The sequence below is a fragment of the Tursiops truncatus genome, chromosome 1 (genome assembly GCF_011762595.2).
Source record: "Tursiops truncatus isolate mTurTru1 chromosome 1, mTurTru1.mat.Y, whole genome shotgun sequence".
Taxonomy (NCBI): Eukaryota; Metazoa; Chordata; class Mammalia; order Artiodactyla; family Delphinidae; genus Tursiops; species Tursiops truncatus.
The window spans coordinates 151,307,470-151,326,891 of record NC_047034.1 but is presented as its reverse complement, the minus strand read 5'-3'; the positions used below and the strand labels follow the sequence as shown (position 1 = coordinate 151,326,891).

At 40.8% G+C, this 19,422-nt stretch overlaps 1 protein-coding gene across 3 annotated transcripts in view; it reads left to right on the top strand.

Annotated features, from left to right (window-relative positions):
* Positions 1-19,422, top strand: part of SMAP2 (small ArfGAP2) — a 47,787-nt gene that overhangs the window by 13,139 nt on the left and 15,226 nt on the right. For 2 of the 3 annotated variants that reach the window (XM_019938044.3, XM_073791490.1), the window contains 3 exons: positions 16,845-16,978; positions 18,230-18,315; positions 19,300-19,378. In XM_019938044.3, the coding sequence (XP_019793603.1) occupies positions 16,845-16,978; positions 18,230-18,315; positions 19,300-19,378 (299 nt within the window). Of the gene's footprint in view, positions 1-236; positions 375-16,844; positions 16,979-18,229; positions 18,316-19,299; positions 19,379-19,422 lie in introns of those variants that run through there. The other variant, XM_019938046.3, reaches the window with a different exon arrangement.

The window sequence follows — 19,422 nt, the reverse complement described above, 5'->3', positions numbered from 1 at the left end:
AAGAATAGGATATCAATTTAGGGACTATTATTGAGCATCTGCTATGTATAACACACACTTGGGGTGTAGAAAGATGATTCTCATTCCAGTCCAGCTGATGATTTCTTCTATGAACTTGGGTAAATGACTTGACCTCCCCGGGCCTTAGATTCTCCAGCTGTGCTTGGACTAGATAATCCTTAAGGTTCTTTCCAGTTTGGGAATTCTGTATCAAAATGTTTATCTCTTTGTTACAGAACAAGAGAAACGGCTTTTCCACAGGATTGGCATATTCTTATGTCTCACATGCTTCAAACTAAGTGGCTTCAAGATGGTTTCTCAGCACTATTGATGTTTCGGATACTTCTTTGTTGAGAGGTTGTCCTGTGTAGGAGGTAAAGCAGCATCCTTGGCCTCACCTACTAGATGCCAGTAGCACCCCAACTTTCTGCCACTTGTGACAACTAAAAATGTCTCCAGACATTGACATTGCCACTTGTGGGGAAAATTGCTTCAGTTGAGAAGCACAGCTCTAAAGAAAGAAGAGTGGTACTGTTTGAATGTGGCTATTTTTAATGTCTATTTTCATATTGGTCCTCTGCTGCTTATTACCTGTCCTGGGGTTGGAGGATGAAGAGCAATCTCATTGGTCAAGAGCTCTATCACCTTTCTTTGGTAGCTTCTTCTAAAGATATGCCTCCCCTCAGTGGGCAGGCTTACTTTGCATCTTCAGTATTTTTTTCAGAATATGAGAAGCTATTGGTTGTTGCAAAGAGGAAGCTAAGGCTTTAACGGGAAGTAACTTAAAAAACATAAAGAACTAAATGTCCCCAGGGAGTGAAGACAATAACTTCTAGAGAATCGAGTTAAACATCTGTTTCCTGAAGTGAGGTCACGAGTGATAGGAAATTAGTTTAATTATAATGTCAAGTTTTGAAATATCAGGTCCACCTGGCCAACTTTGAAATAATTGCCCAGCTGTTAGCTCAGCGATCCATCTCTACACACCTCCAACCCCCAGCCTGATGAAAGCCATTGAGGTAGTGATTGAAATGTTCTAGCTCTCTTATAAGATCTGGGTTTTATCCTTATTGCTTTTGCTACAAAATGTTGGTTTTATTTTATATTAAAATTTTTTTGAAGTATACTTAGTTTACAACATTGTGTTAGTTTCAGGTGTACAGCAAACTGATTCAGTTATATATATATATATATATATATTCTTTTTCAGATTCTTTTCCATTATAGGTTATTAAAAAATATTGAATATAGTTCCCTGTGCTATACAGTAGGTCCTTGTTGTTTATCTATCTTATATATAGTAGTGTGTATATGTTAATCCCAGAGTCCTAATTTATCTCTCCCCCACCCCCAAAATGTTCTTTTTAGGTTGAATTACTTTACATTGTCCCCAGTGTCATCTTTTTCTTTTTTTTTTTTTTTTTTTGGTCATCATTTTCTCATCTCTTTTCAATCCACATTCTGGACTGGGTTGGGTGCAGAATGATGCTCTTTGCTGATTGGGGTAGAGTGTGTTCTATGAGCATCCTTGCTGGGATGCTCTGGGATCCCAGAGCCATGACTGAGACACTTGAGCCTGTGTCAGTCTCTATCCCTCAGTCCTGGCAGGCTCTGTGTTCTATTCCAGCTGAGCCTTTGCCGGAGTAATTGGCCACATGGAGCCTTCAAGCCAAACAATTGTTTGTACTGAGATAGTCTCACTGTTTGGCTCCTAATGAAATAATCTCCTTCCTGCCCCCAGTGAAAGCAGCTATTTTTTATTTCCTCCCTCCCCTTTTCAGAGAAGCCATGCCTCAGCTACCACTCTTCTCGCTTATTCATGAATGCTTTAAGCAGGGTCTTTGTGCAGAGGAAATTAGCTAGAGACAAAATATCCGAGCTAACCAGGATACAAGGAACATTAAGGACACCCTTCCTCCTAATTTTCTATGTAGGATATTTAAATCACCTTTGTGTGGTTTTCTGAGTAATAAGGGATTCAAACCTCAAGTCCACATAAGAAAAATACTCATTCTAGGTTTTTAAAAAGTATGCTAACTTAGGCAGTTGTTACCTAAAGGAGCTCACAGAATAAAAACAAATATAAAACCCAGCGACAGAACAAGCATAGCTGAGTGCCACCGGAGAATGACACAGTGCTGTGAGAGTCAGAAGAGGAAGGAAAAAAGGCTTGATGGAGACAGCAAGATTTTCACAAAATGAGGTTTTGAAAATGGAAGTAATAGCCCACGTAGAGCTATTTGTGAGCAATATTAAGTTGATCCAGAAAGTATAAGTAATCCAGTTTTCCTTATTTGTCAAACCTGTGAACCTCCAAAACATGAATTCAGGAAAGAGAATCCACAGGTAGAGATAGAAAGTTGCCCAGGTGGCCCCAGTGTGTCCTGCTTCTCTTTCCCTCTTTGGGTGCTTCTTCTGGCTTTCATCGTATTGCTTGCTGCCTCTGCTCTAAAGCTCTGGCTCATATATAGACACAAATCACTTCCTTTGATTCTTTTCCCTTAGCCCTGTTAACACCATTCAGAACTTTGAGTACAAAGAGGGAACAAAAAAGGGAACTTATCACAAAATATATGAAACTAAAAAACAGCCACCCTTTTCTTTGAAGGTTTAACTTCTGATCCTACCTCGCTCGGCTTGTTCCCAGTCCCTGTTCTGTTTCAGAATCCTGAGGTCACGTGCCTTAGCTTCACAGGACCAGTGTAGATTCTTAGTTACCTTGCTTGATTTTTTTTTTTTTTTTCAGCACCAGGTCCTCCTGCATGTGAAAGGTACTGTCTAAGGATCCACCACCAGCAATTTTCTCTCTAGAGAACTTGACCCAGAGGATAAAGCCAAACTAGCTTTCTTGTGCTGCTGCGCACTTAGGGCTCTTTTACTCATTTCTCAGTGGATAGGCATCCAGGCCTCTTCCTAAGGTTACTGGCATAATCAGAGACCTCATCCTCCAGGCTGAACTCAAGATTCTCCAGAAAGAGAGGGGCTTCCCACTTGGAGGCCCAGCACTGTGTACCACAACTTTCATACTGATCTCTCATGGGAGCATTTATTTAACAAGAGCTATGAACATACTGGGTTTTTTTAGAAGGGAAAACTTTTATTTTGACTTCATAAAAATTTAAAACATTTAAACAGCAAAGCATTTGCTAAACAAAATAACAGAGGTTAAAGAGAAATTTAAAAACAAGAAACAAAAAATTGCAAAATGTCAATTCCCCTAATCTATGCATTTAGGGCTAAACCAATAAAAATAGTACTGAGATTAGCTGGGGATGTTGTTATTTAGTTTTTGTTTATTTTTAGATTGTTTTTAAAACCAATCAAAATTTATAGGGATAAATATTGTTACTTGTATAGATTTTTAATAACAGCTTGTTGCATTTCCTGTATTGTTTCAAATGCCTCCACCTGGTCACATCAAACTTCAATTGATGCTTTAAGTAATAGAGGATCTTTTATTGCAGCCAACGTATAGCAGGTATGCTGTCTAATTCTAGAGAGTCCAGTGAAGTGGAAATAATATATTCTTAAGCATTATATTAAACCCTATCTTAGGAATTATAGTAAAAGCAAATGTAGCATCAATTGAATAACAGCCATTAACTAAAGAGAGAAATCAAGAGGACGTTTAAAGACAGAAAACATTAGGCAGGTGTCCTACTATGCTTGTGGATATTTAGGAGGTGGCTGCTCTGGAATTAAACCTGGACATGACCCTGGGTCCCTCAGCCCTCGCGGTTTGACCTCCTTCTTCCCTGGGAACCTGATGAGGGAGAGGGATTCCCTGACCCTCTTGCTGAATAGCAGGGCAGAGGAGCCCCTGGGGGAAAGCTGGAATTTAAACCCTGCTCTGGCCAATTTTGTCTCCTGTGACCATTTCTTTTCTTAGCTTGTTGAGCTTTCTCTCAGTCAACAGAGATGCCAGCCAACTTTGTTGAGGGTTTTTTCTCATGGGACATGATCCGTCTTTGATAGAAGGAAATGTTTCTTTCCAATTCTCTCTCTAGGTCTTTGGCCAGCTTTCTGTAGGAGTTGCACTTGGGGAGTACACTGCTGATATTTTCGTACACTTTGGGAAGTTTCTTCTTTACTTCTAAGCAGTAAATTCCCTCCTTGATAAACTTTGTGCAAAGTTTCATTATATGTTCTTGATGTAGTTCAGTCACTATTTGAAGTTTCAGCTGAAGCTTTTGAATTTCACTTTCAAGCTATGAATATTCAAATTGCAAAGAGGGTTGCTCAGTTTGGAAATTTCTCATTTGACTTGTAAGCTCCTTTTCATTTGATTGTCTTCAATAATTTTTTTAAAATTAATTAATTTATTTGTGGCTGCATTGGGTCTTCATCGCTGCGCCTGGGCTTTCTCTAGTTGCAGTGAGCAGGGGCTGCTCTTCATTATGGTGTGCGGGCTTCTCATTGTGGTAGCTTCTCTTGTTGCGGAGCATGGGCTCTAGGTGCTCGGCTGCAGTAGTTGTGGCATGCGGGCTTCAGTAGTTGTGGCTCACGGGCTCTAGAGCGCAGGCTCAGTAGTTGTGGCACACGGGCTTAGTTGCTCCGCGTCACGTGGGATCTTCCTGGACTAGGGCGCGAACCCATGTTCTCTGCGTTGGCAGGCGGATTTTTAACCACTGTGCCACCAGGGAAGCCCATCTTCACATAATTTTTAAAATGTTCCTTGCTTTTCTTCTTCGAGCCTTTTTAAGGAAACATTTAAGTAACAGCATGGATGGGTTTCTTTGAATCGACTTCTGACTCATAGTCTAGGTGGTCTCCATTTTCTGATCCATTCTTTTTGTCTAATCCCAAATTGCCGTCATCCACATAATCTCTAAAGAGAGCAGGTAAATTTGTCCTCTCCAGCACAGTTTTTGTCGTAGATCTTTTTAGCTGGCTCTTTTTATGATTTACAACCTATTTCACCCGTGTAATTGAGTTTTCAAGCTTTTTTTTTCTTCACTTCCCACACTCTTTGCCCCCATCCTGCAGCTTCTCGGGAAAGCTATCCTAGGCTTTCCTGAAAATGAGTGTTTTCAACCATACCATCCATTCTTTCCCTCTGAAGTTGTTCTGCATTCTTCTGAGGCGCTTTTAGGGTGTTTTGGCACCAGTCACTAAGGGTTGGAGAGAGTTTGACATATCTTTGAGTAACCATGTATGTCCTTGAAGGCAAGCCACCATTCCTCCATGAAATGAAAGTTTAGGGGCTCACTTCTAGTTATTTTTCAAGAAAATCTACTGTGTTCTCAAGTAAAGAGGTGGACATGTTTAGATTATTACGTTTTGCCATACTCAGGGTTTGTAATGTCAGAGGACTGGCCTCTGCTGCAGGCATCAGCTTGTGTAATCAGTCTAATCTTCTCACTGACTTTATGAGATTCTTCAACCCGGGCAGAAGATGTTTCGGCTAGCTCTTTTCCCCTCTTTAAAATATATCAGCTCTCTACTATGAAAACAATCATAGCATCACATACCAGAACCTCCCAGGGAAACCCCAAGAGACTTGGGCCTCAGGCTTTTAGAGAGCACCGCCAGCAGTACTGCACAGCTGCTGCTCCAGGACTGGCTGGAAAGACACCTCTGTGGCAGTCAGAGGCCCTCTGTGTAGAATCAGGGACTCACCTTGTCCGGGAGTCCCTCAGTCTGCCTCTTGTTCCCAAATCAGAGAAAGGCCTCTGGGTGTCTGTGGGTGAGAGTCACCCTCTCAGATTTCTCTGTGTGGCTGGAACCTAGCAGCTGGCAGCTACACACACCGTTTTAGAGGAAGTGATGTCTTTGTTGGTGTATAGAAGTAAGAAGAGGAATAACAAGAATTGATTCTAGAAAGGCCCAGATCATGGAAGAATTTAAGCCACACTTAGTTTGGAGTTCAGTTGACAGTGGGGGTCTAAATTACATGTCTTCAAATGGGGCAGTGACATCGTCAGCACATACCTTGGCAGAATGTCCTTTTCAGAGGCAAAAAAAAAAAAAAAAAACGGTCAAACTAGGACCTGGTCCTTTCCCTTCTGAAGTATTCTGGGAAATAGAGTTGAGTAATAAAGATACAGGTTGTTTGATTTGGCCGTCTTTATTACCAGAAACATCACCTAAGTATACATTAGTTACCGTCCACTGCTGGGATAGCCAGGAAGGAAGAGTTAGAGCCTAACCTGCAATAAATCTTTACCTTCCAATAATAAATAAGGCAAATAAGATTGATGTGGAGCTAAATTTACTAAAAGTTAATTGCCCTTCCTTCAGTCTTTTCAGAGTAGTTTAATTAATTTTAGAGATACAGTTATTATCTTTTAGCCCATAGCTTTGTGGCTAGCAGGGGTCAGGTAAATACCATGAGATATGTACAAGCATGTTACTGGACTAATTCAGAGCAAGTACCGGTTTTCCTAGGATTTAAAGGAAATGAATAGCCAGTGTATAGAGAAACTGAGAAAGCTGCTGCCCCCAGCAGTAGACATGTGCCTTGTTCTAGCGCTGGCCCTTTGGCTGTTTTATTGTTTTAGTTTTATTACTTTCTGTAGGCTTTTTAAAAATTGTATTTAATTTTCTCCACCACCACCCCTGCTCCAGAGCAGAGCAAGGTCAAGGCCAATCCATTGTCTGTAAGCACTGCTAACGGCAAGAGAAAGATTAACAATGTCTCCTCCTTTTTTCCCACTAGCCCCCATTCCACTTCCCTGTTGATTTCCTAGTGTTACAAGCTTTAATGTCATTAGAGAAAGACCATTTTATTTTATTTTAAAAAGAATTTATTTATTTATTGGCTGAGTTGGGTCTTCGTTGCTGCGCGCGGGCTTTCTCTAGTTGCGGCGAGCGGGGGCTACTCTTCATTGTGGTGCGGGGGCTTCTCCTTGCAGTGGCTTCTGTTGTTGCGGAGCACACGCTCTAGGCGCACAGGCTTCAGTAGCTGTGGCACTGGGGCTCAGTAGTTGTGGCACGCGGACCCTAGAGCGCAGGCTCAGTAGTTGTGGTGCACAGGCTTAGTTGCTCCATGGCATGTGGGATCTTCCCAGACCAGGGCTCGAACCCCTGTCCCCTGCACTGGCAGGCAGATTCTTAACCACTGTGCCACCAGGGAAGCCCCAAAGACCATTTTAAGTTATCTGCTGAAATGGGTTTAGATGTAGACTAACTAATTATTTCATCAGTGAGTGCTCAGCAGTGTTCTACTTCACTAACCACCTTTTTCTGGTTACCTGGTAGGAGGATAACGTTGCTTTGCTTTGTCTCCATGGATATCATAGCAGTTTGTTTGCTACATCTGTTCTGTCATTGACCTCCTGGATTAAGTTGGCTCAACTGGCTTGTATTTTAGTTGAGTGTAGAATAGCTGCTCTCTTCTTCTAGAATCTCCAAACCTCTATCTGTATCTTGCATTTTTTGTTATTTTATATAAATATGGGAGTAGTATAGAAGTAGCACCAGGAGGTAAAAATGGTAAGAAGGCAGATTAATGGGACTCAGTGTAAAGAAGGCATCTCTAGTATTCAATGCCATCCAACAGTAGAATGGCCTTCCTTTTGAAATGGTACATAACTGACTTAGTACCAGAGCTGTTTAGGGAGGAACCAGATAAAAGTATCTCAATGACTAATGAGAAGGTTAGACTCACCGACTTCTAATGTTCTTTCCACCTCTGATTTTTCAATTTTAAATTCCTTGGTGTAGTATTTACCTTTATTCTCTAATCAATCTCAGAAATCTTTCAATTTGTTTGGTCTCAAACATTTAAGAAGATAACTTTTAGGGCTTCCCTGGTGGCGCAGTGGTTGAGAGTCCGCCTGCCGATGCAGGGGACACGGGTTCGTGCCCTGGTCCGGGAAGATCCCACATGCCGCGGAGCGGCTGGGCCCGTGAGCCATGGCCGCTGAGCCTGCGCGTCCAGAGCCTGTGCTCCGCAATGGGAGAGGCCACGACAGTGAGAAGCCCGCGTACCGCAAAAAAAACAAAACAAAAAAAGATTGACTTCTGCTTTTTCAAATATATGAACGTGGACAGTGTCTCTTTTTGACAAAAGGAAACAACATTCTTACAAGATGTACCGGATGGAAAGGGACTTACTTCTCTTGCAGAGCGTACTCAGAGCAGAGGTTGATTGAGTAAGCTTTTATTTTGGCCTCATGGTTCCTTAAAATGTTTGTACTTACAGAGGTTCAAAGTTACTGTTTATTGTTATTTTGGAATAGGGAACTAGGTGAATTCTCTTTTGTGTAGATGGAAATAGGCTGATAAACATACCTCTTAGTAGCCCTGCTTAATTTCTCCAAGATGCCACTGGTGTTTATGTGTATTCTTCTTTGTAGTGAATCAAGGGTTGAAGGGATATAATGAGTGGAACTGAGGTACCTAGCGTTAGAATTGTTAAAATAAATACTGCTGCTTCTTTGCTTTGATTCTCGAATTTCATGCTGGAGTTAATGACAGGCCAAGTTCAGGAGAAATTTGCTTCTATTTTCAAATCAGAATGTGTTGATGGAGGTTCTTCCTTATGTGTCTATCACGTTTAAACCAGCTTTCAGTGCCAATCATAGGCTCCATGAACTGAATTTGATTTCATGTTTTTAGACTCATCAAGATCTAACATCTTCAGGGAATTCCCTGGAGGTCCAATGGTTAGGGCTCCGTGCTTCCCCTGCAGGGGGCACAGGTTTGATCCCTGGTCAGGGAACTAAGGTCCTTTATGACTCATGATGTGGCCAAAAAAAAAAAAAAAAAAAAGACCTAACATCTTCATAGATTATTTCACGTTGTACCTTCAGAACCACTGAATTTCAAGCAGGAAGGGACATGAAAATTTCCTACAAATCAGCCAGTAGAACAATGGTACTAGAAGGGACTTTACAGCTCATGGTTTACCCCACCCACTGTGCAGGGGTCATTTCTCCACCATCCCTGAGAGTTGATCATCCAGCCTTTTCTTGAACATTTGCACTTACTGGGATTCCACTGTTTTTGGATATGCTGCATTTGTTTTCACGCAACCTTAATTATGAGTTAGGAAATTCTTCCCCGGAGTGTGCCCAAATCAACTTCTACTCACTGGTGCTAGTTATGCCTTTGGAGCCTCACCAAAGTAACCTAATCCCTTTTCTGGGTAATATCTTTGCCTTGAAAGTGTTTGAAAAGTTCTTCTCCCTTCATTTTACAAGACAGAAAAAAAATTGTATGCTTTTTATCTTGTTAATTGATGACTTCATTTAACAAATACTTACTTTGTATGTACTACTTGCAAGTATGGTGGTAAATGTTTGGGATAAATGATGAAGGGACAAGGTCCTTGCCTTCCAGAGCTGATAGTCTATTTAGGGCAAGAAAGTTTCGTAAGCAACTAATTGTGATAAGATATTAAGTATTGGAAGAGCAAAGCAGGCAATGGACTCTTAGCCATAGCAAAGGTCAAGATTTATTCCCTTGATGGCCTCACAGAAAGAGGTGACATTGGACTAGATTTTGAAGTTTTCGAGCAGGGAATGGAGGAGAAAGCCATTTCAGGTAGGAAGAAGGTGTAGGCAAAGAGGCGTGAGTCATGACATTTTTCAGAATGATGACTTGCTCATCCTGTGTAAAGCACTGGGCTCTTAAAGGGCTTTATTATCATGCTAAGGAGTTTCAACTTATCTTTCAGCCAGTAAGGAGCCATGGATGGCTCTGTTGTTTTGTTTTTAAAATACCTGTACTGTTTTTTCTCATTACAGAAGTAATGCAAGTTCATTGCAAACAATTAGGAGAGTATGTTAAAAAATAGGAAAATAAATATTTCACAGTCCCACTACCCAGAAATAATAGCTTTTAATATTTTACATATATTCTTCTAGACATTTTTTTCTGTGCATACATATATATTTATTCACATTCTTAAACAAAAATGATTTGATTTGTTCTGTTTATACTGTTTAAAATTGTATTTTATAATTAATATAACATGGACATGTTTCTATATTAAATAAAGAGCTACAATTTTCTTTTCCCTAACTGAGTAGTGATATCATAGTTCTTTTATGGAATCTGTTGATGTTTTTTGTTGGAACATTAATATATTACTGAACATTCTTAATATATTTCTTTGTGTACTTGACCTGTTGTTTCCCTGATGAATTCTTACAGCAGGGGTGGGTGGTGTTCAAAGGATTTACTTACTTTCAATTATTATTATTTTTATTTATATTTTTTTGCGGTACGCGGGCCTCTCACTGTTGTGGCCTCTCGCGCTGCGGAGCACAGGCTCCGGACACACAGGCTTAGCGGCCATGGCTCACGGGCCCAGCCGCTCCGCGGCATGTGGGATCTTCCCGGACCGGGGCACGAACCCGTGTCCCCTGCATCGGCAGGCGGACTCTCAACCACTGCGCCACCAGGGAAGCCCTCAATTAATTTTTAAACAAATTTTGCCTCCCTGCTGTGTGCGAGGAACTGTGCTGTGTCCTGGGAATGTAACAGTGAACATCACAGATCTGCCTGCTCTTGTGGCACTTATAGTTTAGTGGAAAAGACATGTTCAGCGATCACATAAATAAATATATGATAAAATATGGTACAACTTAGAAAGAAAAAGTAAAGGGTAAAATAAGTGAAAGTCTATAACCTTTGAAAAGTCCTTATTTTTAGAGGTATATACCAAAGTATATACAGATTGCATGGTATGATATTTGGGATTTGCTTCAAAATATTCCAAGGTTGGGAGTTGAGTGTGTGGGAGTATAGCTGAAGTAAGATTGGCCAGAGGTTGATAATTGCTGAAGCTGCTGGTTAATTATGCTCCGCTTTTGTGTGTTTGAAATTTTCCATAACGAAATGTAAAAACCAGAAGAAAAGATGGAAGAGAGAATATAATCTGGTTTAGATTGGGGGACCAAGGAAAGGCTCCTTTGAGGAAGAAGCTTTTCAGCTGAGACCTTCATGATATATAGGAGTTGACCAGGCTACAAGGGGTGGATAGTGGTTGGGGAAGAAGCTCTTTAGGCAGTGAGAGCAGCGTGTACAAAGGCCAGAAGCCCTAAGTAAAGAACATGTTGGTGTTTTGAGGAAACGAAAGAAGGCTGGCGTGATTGGAGTTGAGAAGCTGGGGAAGTAGCCATGGGCCAGATCATATAAGACCTTGGAGACCACGTTAAGGATTTTGTTCTTTAATCCAACAGTGACAGAAGGCAGGCTTCCCTAGAAAGGTTTTAAGCAGCTGAGTGACAAGGTCACTTTTGCTTCTTTAAGAGCTCAGGCTGACCGTTTTGCAGAGAATGGTTTTGGTTTGGTGTTGGAGGAGAAGGGAATGTAAAAGCGGAGAGAGACATTAATTAGGAGGTTATCGCACTAGTCCAAGAGATCTGGTGCGTTTGGATTAGAGAAATAGTGTTGCAGATGGAGAGAGGAGATACTGATTTGAGAGATATTTGGTCTTGGTGATGGTGTAGATATGGCGATTGAAGAAGAGAGGTATAAAAAGTGATGTATAGGGCTTCCCTGGTGGTGCAGTGGTTGAGAGTCTGCCTGCCGATGCAGGGGACACGGGTTCGTGCCCCAGTCTGGGAAGATCCCACATGCCGCGGAGTGGCTGGGCCCGTGAGCCATGGCTGCTGAGCCTGCGCGTCCGGAGCCTGTGCTCCGCAACGCGAGAGGCCACAACAGTGAGAGGCCCGCGTACCGCAGGAAAAAAAAAAAAAAAAGAAAGAAAATGATGTATAAATTTCTGACTGCTGCGTTTGAACGGATGGAGGTGTAATTGATTAAGATGGAGAAGAATGGAGGAAGAACAGGTTTTGTGGCAAGAGATTGAGAGTTCAGTTTGGAATATGCCATTCAGAAAATTAGCACCAATTTACATTTTCACCTCTATATTTGAGACTACATGAAAAGTTTACATTTGGGGGCCTGATCTGTACAGATTTGTGTTTTGGAGAGATTATTCTGGTGGGAGTTTGTTTAGTTGTTACTCTGTGAGCTCTTTGAAATAGGGGATCTCATCTTTATTGTCTCTGCCTTTGTATTCCTGGTACCTAGCAGGCAGAGTGCTTGGCACATAGTAGGTACTCAATAAATAATATTAAAAGAATGAATGCTTAATACAACATTGTAAATTAACTATATTTCAATAAAAATTTTTAAAGAAGAGCTAACAAGAAAATCTTACGCCCATTTTAAAAAAATGAATGCTTATAGGTGAGATATGAGAAGGTATAGGTAGAAATGGATAGATTCTGGGAAAGTTTCCAAGGTAGATTCAACAGGACTTGGATGGAAGATGGAAGAGAATTTCTCTCCCTTTCTTGACCCTTCCTGCTGAAGAGTTTTTCAACAGCTCCAAGATGCTGGCAGGTCTAACTTATGGGTATCCATTGATTTAGCAATGTTTTTTTTTTCCCCCTTAACATTTATTTTTTGGAACTCCATAGGTTAGAGATCAACAAGTTGTAATTATTATAATAGTAGGTTCAAGCTATCTGTAACTCTAGTTCTTTTCTCTCTGCTGATTTCTCAAGCCCAGAACCCTCCTAGGCCTAGTAGCTCTGGTGATGGGGGAAGTTTCAGCAGCAAGAAGAATTTGCAGCTGGGCATCAGTAGTTAACTCGGTTATGCAGAAGCCATCCAGTAGTTGAATGTAAATTGGATTTATTTACATGCTTTCCATTTTACAAATGGAGAAATAAGCCCTGGAGAATCTTGTCAAAAGGCGTGTAACTAGGCAGTATAAGCCCAGATTTCCCTGATACTGGGCTGGTACTTACTAGAGCTGATTTCTTGGCAGATTAGCCAAATCCATATACTTTCTTCATTTTTACTGATCCCTCATTGCAGAGTGATTATTTATTAATTTTAATATTGCTTAATTCTTCCTGAGCCTGCTTGTAGGCCCCTGATGAATATGTTCACTTAGCCATGACCTTGCTCTTATGTTGTGCTAATCACTACCAGTTTGTATCGCCGTCTATCATCCTCTTTGCTTTCAGAATGGTTTGAAACATTGCCTCTCAGAGTCTCTTTCCATTTTCAACTTCAAAATGGTATCTTTTGTATTTTCTCCCTGGTTGCCATGGCCAATGTGTATGGAACAATTGGATTATCTTTGCATGTATCCCATGTTTAAGTAGGCTGGCCTTGTAGCAACAGTACCAGGTACTGTGGAATCCAGGCACATCAGATGGCTGTCAGCTTCCCACCTTCCTCTGTGTGTGCAGTGGAGGCGTGTATGGACACCAGGGCAGGGCGGGGGCGTATAACAGAAAAGGGGAACAGCTGGGGGTTTAAGTAGTATATTCTCAAGGAATATTTTGAGGGAGATAAAAGAAGCTGCTTAAAATTTCATGTTTTCTAGAAGACTTTGAAATTGTATCAAGGGTAAGTTTCTTTCTGCTCTTCAGTCCGTTGATTTTGATTCTGACGTTTTAGGACTAGAACTCACATTCCTGTCTAACAAGCAGCATTCTGTGGTGTTGCATAGTGTTGGCTTATACATATGAATTCATTAACATGCCCTTTTCGGACTTCCCTGGTGGCGCAGTGGTTAAGAATCCACCTGCCAATGCAGGGGACACGGGTTCGAGACCTGGTCGGGGAAGATCCCACATACCACGGAGCAACTAATCCCGTGCACCACAACTACTGAGCCTGCACTCTAGAGCCCGCGAGCCACAACTACTGAGCCCACATGCCACAACTACTGAAGCCCGCATGCCTAGAGCCTGTGCTCTGCAACAAAGAGAAGCCACTGCAATGAGAAGCCCGTGCACCGCAACGAAAAGTAGCCCCCACTCACCGCAACTAGAGAAAGCCTGGGCGCAACAATGAAGACCCAACACAGCCAAAAATAAATTAATTAATTAAAAAACAAAACAAAACATGCTCTTATCATGAAGGAGATGAATGGAAAATGGGTTCCAGTAATCTCATTCTATGCCATGTTTTTATATGTAGCTCTCTTTTATTATTACCCCTCCATATTCTCAGCACTGTGAGGTGAATATTATTGTGCACATTTTGTAGATGAGGAAACTGGGGTTTAGGAAGCTTAAGTATCTCTCTGAAGGTCACACAGCTAATCATTGATGAAGCTGACCTTCGAAATGTAAGTTTTTTTCTGGCTGCAAAGATTATGCTTTTAATAACAACACCATTTTCCCATATTTTCAGCCATAGAAGTATCTCTCCTGTGTTTTCCCTTTCTCCAATTTCAGAATCCTTTATGGAGCGTGCAGTTATTGATTAATAAATCTAGTTGCTTAAAACTAAAGGAGGCTGAGTGTCTGAGATAGAATTGTCCGTGTTTCACTGGGAAAAGGTTTTAAGAGGGATGTGGGAGGGGGAGCAGAGAAGGCTTCCTCTGACCTTTCATGACCTTTCATTGCCTATGTTTCTATACTGAGGCCTTGTTAGTGGCTCCAGAATATCAGGATTTAGTCTTGTATTCCTCCAAGGCAAAGAGACGTTAAATACTCTGGAACGGGATCTGGAGAAATTCCACAGTTGTGACAGTAGCTTAGATGTTTGGGAATCACCTTCTCCAGACTTAGGGTCAGGAAGCAAATAGCATAACATTCCACAGGTAACTTTTTACTTTTTTAATTTTTAATTTTATTTTTGGCTGCGTTGGGTCTTTGTTGCTGAGCACGGGCTTTCTGTAGCTACAGTGAACAGGGGGTACTCTTCATTGCGGTGCGCGGGCTTCTCACTGCAGTGGCTTCTCTTGTTGTGGAGCATGGGCTCTAGGCGTGTGGCCTTCAGTAGTTGTGGCTCGCGGGCTCTAGAGCGCAGGCTCAGTAGTTGCGGCACACGGGCTTAGTTGCTTCCCGGACCAGGGATCGAACCCATGTCACCTGCATTGGCAGGCAGATTCTTAACCACTGCACCACCAGGGAAGTCCCACAGCTACCTTTCAATTAGTGTTTTTGGCTTCTGATTTTGTTAGCAAGCAAATATAATGTAACTATCTTATGAGTTCTAGAATCTCGAGCAAAGGGAAAATGGTAAAGAAACATGAAATATTAACTTTTGGTCCCATTTTAAATCCTGTATAATTTAGATTTTATCTGAGTTCCTTTATGAAAACTGTAACCCAAAATAGACATACAGCACGCTAAGGAACCTCATTCACATCTATTTAGGTTTTCTGTTTTGTGTTTATGTTAACTCCCACTGGAAGAAGTGTGTGGATCATTTGTGTGTTTATTGGCTACATAGCAGATCTACTGTGCAAATCTGGGGATTTGAAGGGACTGAAGGTCTTTTTAGAAGACAAATCTGAGCCTAGCAAGATTAGAGCAGTAAGAGGGTATTGGGATAAAATTTGAGGCAGAGAACACCACCTGGTGGTTATAAGGAGGACTTGAGCCTTCTGTATTTGTAGTTTTTGCCATAGTATCAGTAATATCTTTGTCCAAAAATTACATTCTTACTTATAGTAATTGCAGATTCAAATTTCTAAGAATAATTTTCTGCCATATGATTTTAGCATTCCCTTATTAAAACTGCTGCCAAAACCCTTAGACCAACCAAACTATTATCTGTGTCCAGCAGAATTGAAACCTCATGTCCTTTGTTGCTCCAAATGCAGGTCCTCTTTATCTCTGTAGAAAATCAATTAGTGTCTTTTCACCTCTTTATCAAAACCTCTAACTTTGACATCATCCTTCTTTATGTGGTAAATTTCTGCTTAGTGGAATGATGGCAGAGGAAATATTAGTGATTTTTCAGCAGGTGTTTGGCAGGCGTCATATAAAAGTAAGTCAGTTTCATCCTGTATAAAAATTATGAAGAAGAGTTTGAAAATTTCCCAGAGTGATTATTAGGGTGAGCAAAGTTGGCAGGGGATGGGAGATTATGTAACAGAATTTTACTGAAATACATATCTGAGATTTCTTTTTTATTGCTATAAGTGTCTTTATTATTTGACAATTGTGAATCTAAATAATTCTGTAGTTGGGTAAAGTAGGGACATCAGCCCGAGGGGAAAGGATCCTAGTAAGTGAATCTGGATGCATATTTTATAGGCCTGGTTGGGAGGGGAAGATAAACAAAGTTTTAAATTTCAGGCTGAGCCTTGAGCTGGCATGGCATGTCTGTATCTTTTTTCCTGGTAGGAAAACTGAATCCAGGTCTCACTACCATTGAAATGTTTCTTGAGGGAGGGCTGTTCGTGTAAGATACTAAATAGAATGTGACATGACTTCCCATTGTTCTCCTGGGATTTTTAAAAACCATGAGTAACAGTATTATAATATTTGCATTTCAACACTTATATTATCAGATACTGTAAAAAGCTGCTCCCTAGTCAAATGCCCACACATTATATAATCCCATTTATATAAATGTCCAGAATTGGCAGATCTACAGAGACAGAAAGTAGATTTGTGGTTGCCTGGGTCTGGGGTGGGGGGAAGTTGGGAGGAAATGGGGACTGCTTGCTAATGGGGTTGAGATTTCTTTTTGGGGTGTACACCATCACCAGAATTAGATAGTGGTGATGGTGTACCACTGTCTGAGAATACTAAAAACCACTGTGTTGTACACTTAAAAAAATTTAAACTTAAAGAAAGCTGATTCTTGGAGGAATGAACAAAACCAGTTTTTTAAAGAAAGGTGATTATGGGAATTCCCTGGCAGTCCAGTGGGTAGGACTCAGCACTTTCACTGCCAGGGCCTAGGTTCAATCCCTGGTTGGGGAACTAAGATCCTGCAAGCTGCACAGCACAGCCAAAAAAATTAAAATAAAATCTAAAAAAAAGTTTTTTAAAGATGATTGTGGTAACAGTTCTCTCACTTATGTTCTAGCAGAAATGTTGTCTGATAACCTAAATATTCCACTTTGGGTCTTGAATGTTGTTTTAACTGGTACTTTATTGCCCTGTTCCTGACCTTCACAGGACCACGATGGGCCTCCTGGAACATTGGTGTGTTCATCTGCATTCGATGTGCTGGAATCCACAGGAATCTCGGGGTGCACATATCCAGGGTAAAATCAGTTAACCTCGACCAGTGGACTCAGGAACAGATCCAGGTATTTACACAGCCCAAGAGTGAGTCAACTGCTCCCATATTTCCATGTAAAAGTAGTTCCGGATGAATTTCAGTCAAACTGGGCATAAAGGTGAAGGTAAAGGACAGTTTAGTTGTTAAACACGTATGTCACATTTAACATTTTTAATCTTTGTATTTAAGACACAGGTTATTCTACTTATATTTTGCTTCCTTCAAAGCACTAATAGTCTATGGACTAGGACCCCATGGATCCGTGAAGGTATAAAGGGGGATCTTTGGATTATTTTCTAAGGGCCTTGGCATTTGCAGATCTAACATTTATAGTTTTAGATACTCACTTAAAAGAAGAAAACCCTCCAACACATAGACTTATAATAGTGTTTTATTGCAGAAATGCATATATGAATCTTGCTTGCTGTTAGGTTGGTGGGCTGGGCATGAGACACTTAAGTTAGTGAGTCCAGCCTGGCCCAAGAGCTGCACCTCGATGTGGCTTCATTGTTCTATATTCTCTTCCTGCATTGAAACTTGTTAAAGTAATTTAAAAAAAAAAATTTTTTTTTTCCTTTGTTTTGGGGGAAAGAAGCTCCAAACAAAACGAGTTGCTAAAGTTGGTGTTAGAAATAAGAGGTTATTCCTAATAGAAAATGGCTTTAGAAGTTACTTTAGATTATTTTTATGGATTCACTAAAGGACTAAAAGGTTAGTTATATTTTCCAGTTACACTTTACTGTATCTTATGAAGGAAATTACATACCATGGAGGTATTTGGAAATTTGAAGATTTTTAAAAATCTTGGAATTTCTCTCTCACAAGTGTTAAAGAGTCTTTCAAAAGCCTAATGAGAAGCACATTTATTGGTACTACAACGGAATAGGTTAATTACTGCTATAAACTCAGAATTGTAGTTGTTCCTGATTATTGCCTGCCTGATTAGGCACTGATTATTGCCTGCCAAGTAGACATTTTGATTGGCAGCTATGTCTTGGACTTTCACATGGGATCTTGAATTATTATTGAATTAAATGTATCCTGTCAGACAAATCTTTCAATAAAAGGAGGAGGGGTGGCAGGAAAGACAGCTGTGAAAGTAAATGGTTGGGAGTAGAGCAGAGAGAATTATGGATTGGAAACCAGAAGACAGGCTTAAATCTCGGTTCTCCCACTCCCTAGGTTGGTTCTTCAATTGTAAAATGGTACAATTGGGTGAGAAGTTTTTCAGTTCTTTCCTGATGTGACATTCCTTGTTTCCACATCTTTTTTATTGCAGTGCATGCAAGAGATGGGGAATGGAAAGGCAAACCGACTTTATGAAGCCTACCTGCCTGAGACCTTTCGGCGACCTCAAATAGACCCGTATCTTTTCTGGAGCAACTCAGAAGGCTGAGTGGTTTTTTTGGTGTTTTGGGAGAGTCACACAAGACTCAGAACCCATGATCTGACTGGGCCATATTTATATGTGGATTAGTCGAAGTCTGGCTTTTCCTCTCTCCAGCAACCAAGACACACAGGAAGTCCACATATACTGTCTAATGTCAGAATGGTGGTGTCACGTGGGGAAAACTGTTCAGGAATTAAGACTGCAGTGGTTCACTGTGAATTCTTCCATAAAGTGACATCTCTAATAATTTTTGGATCTCTGAAACCATTGTTTGATAAAAAGAATATTTATTGTGCTATGTTGAGTTAGCAAAACAACCATTCATTTTTAACACCCTTTTATGTCCTAGCTCAAAGAATTAACTGTTGTTGACCAGTTAATCCATAACTTTCTTCCCCCATCCCCTCAAAAGGAGATAGCACCCAGCTCACAAAACCAAACCCCCTGAACGCAGTGCTTCTCAAAATGTGATTTGTAGACCATCTTGTTAGAGTTTGCTTTTGGTGGGTGCAGGTGGAACCTGTTAAATGCAGATTTGGGGCCCTCAGAGGGTCCACTGATCAGAATCTGGCAGTGGGGCACAAGAGGTTATAAGGGGCACTCGGGTGCCTTTGTTTAAGACTTGTTGACTGAAGGACTTTAAAATAGATAACTGACTGCTTTACCTGTATTCTAGAACAGCCACAGGCTCCACTGATGTCAAAATGAAGATTGATCCCATTTTCTGCTATCATTACTCTGAAGGAAAATCCTAGGAAATGGTGATTCCCTGCAGTAACCACGAAGGAGGCATTTAAAGGTTTTGGTCAGGGAAACCCCACGTGAAGAGACAGGAGCCATATGGGGAAACCAGGCAGGAGGGAGAGAGGAGAACAATGTTCCATGAGATACAAATTGACCTTTTATAGTCATTCCATGAGAAAGATTTGTTTGATTTATCCTTAATAAGCTTTTTGCAGAGCTGTCGAGGGATTTATTCGAGATAAATATGAGAAGAAGAAATACATGGACCGAAGTCTGGACATCAATGCCTTTAGGGTTGGTTGTAAATCTTTCAAGTTTTGTTCATAATAAGTAATTTG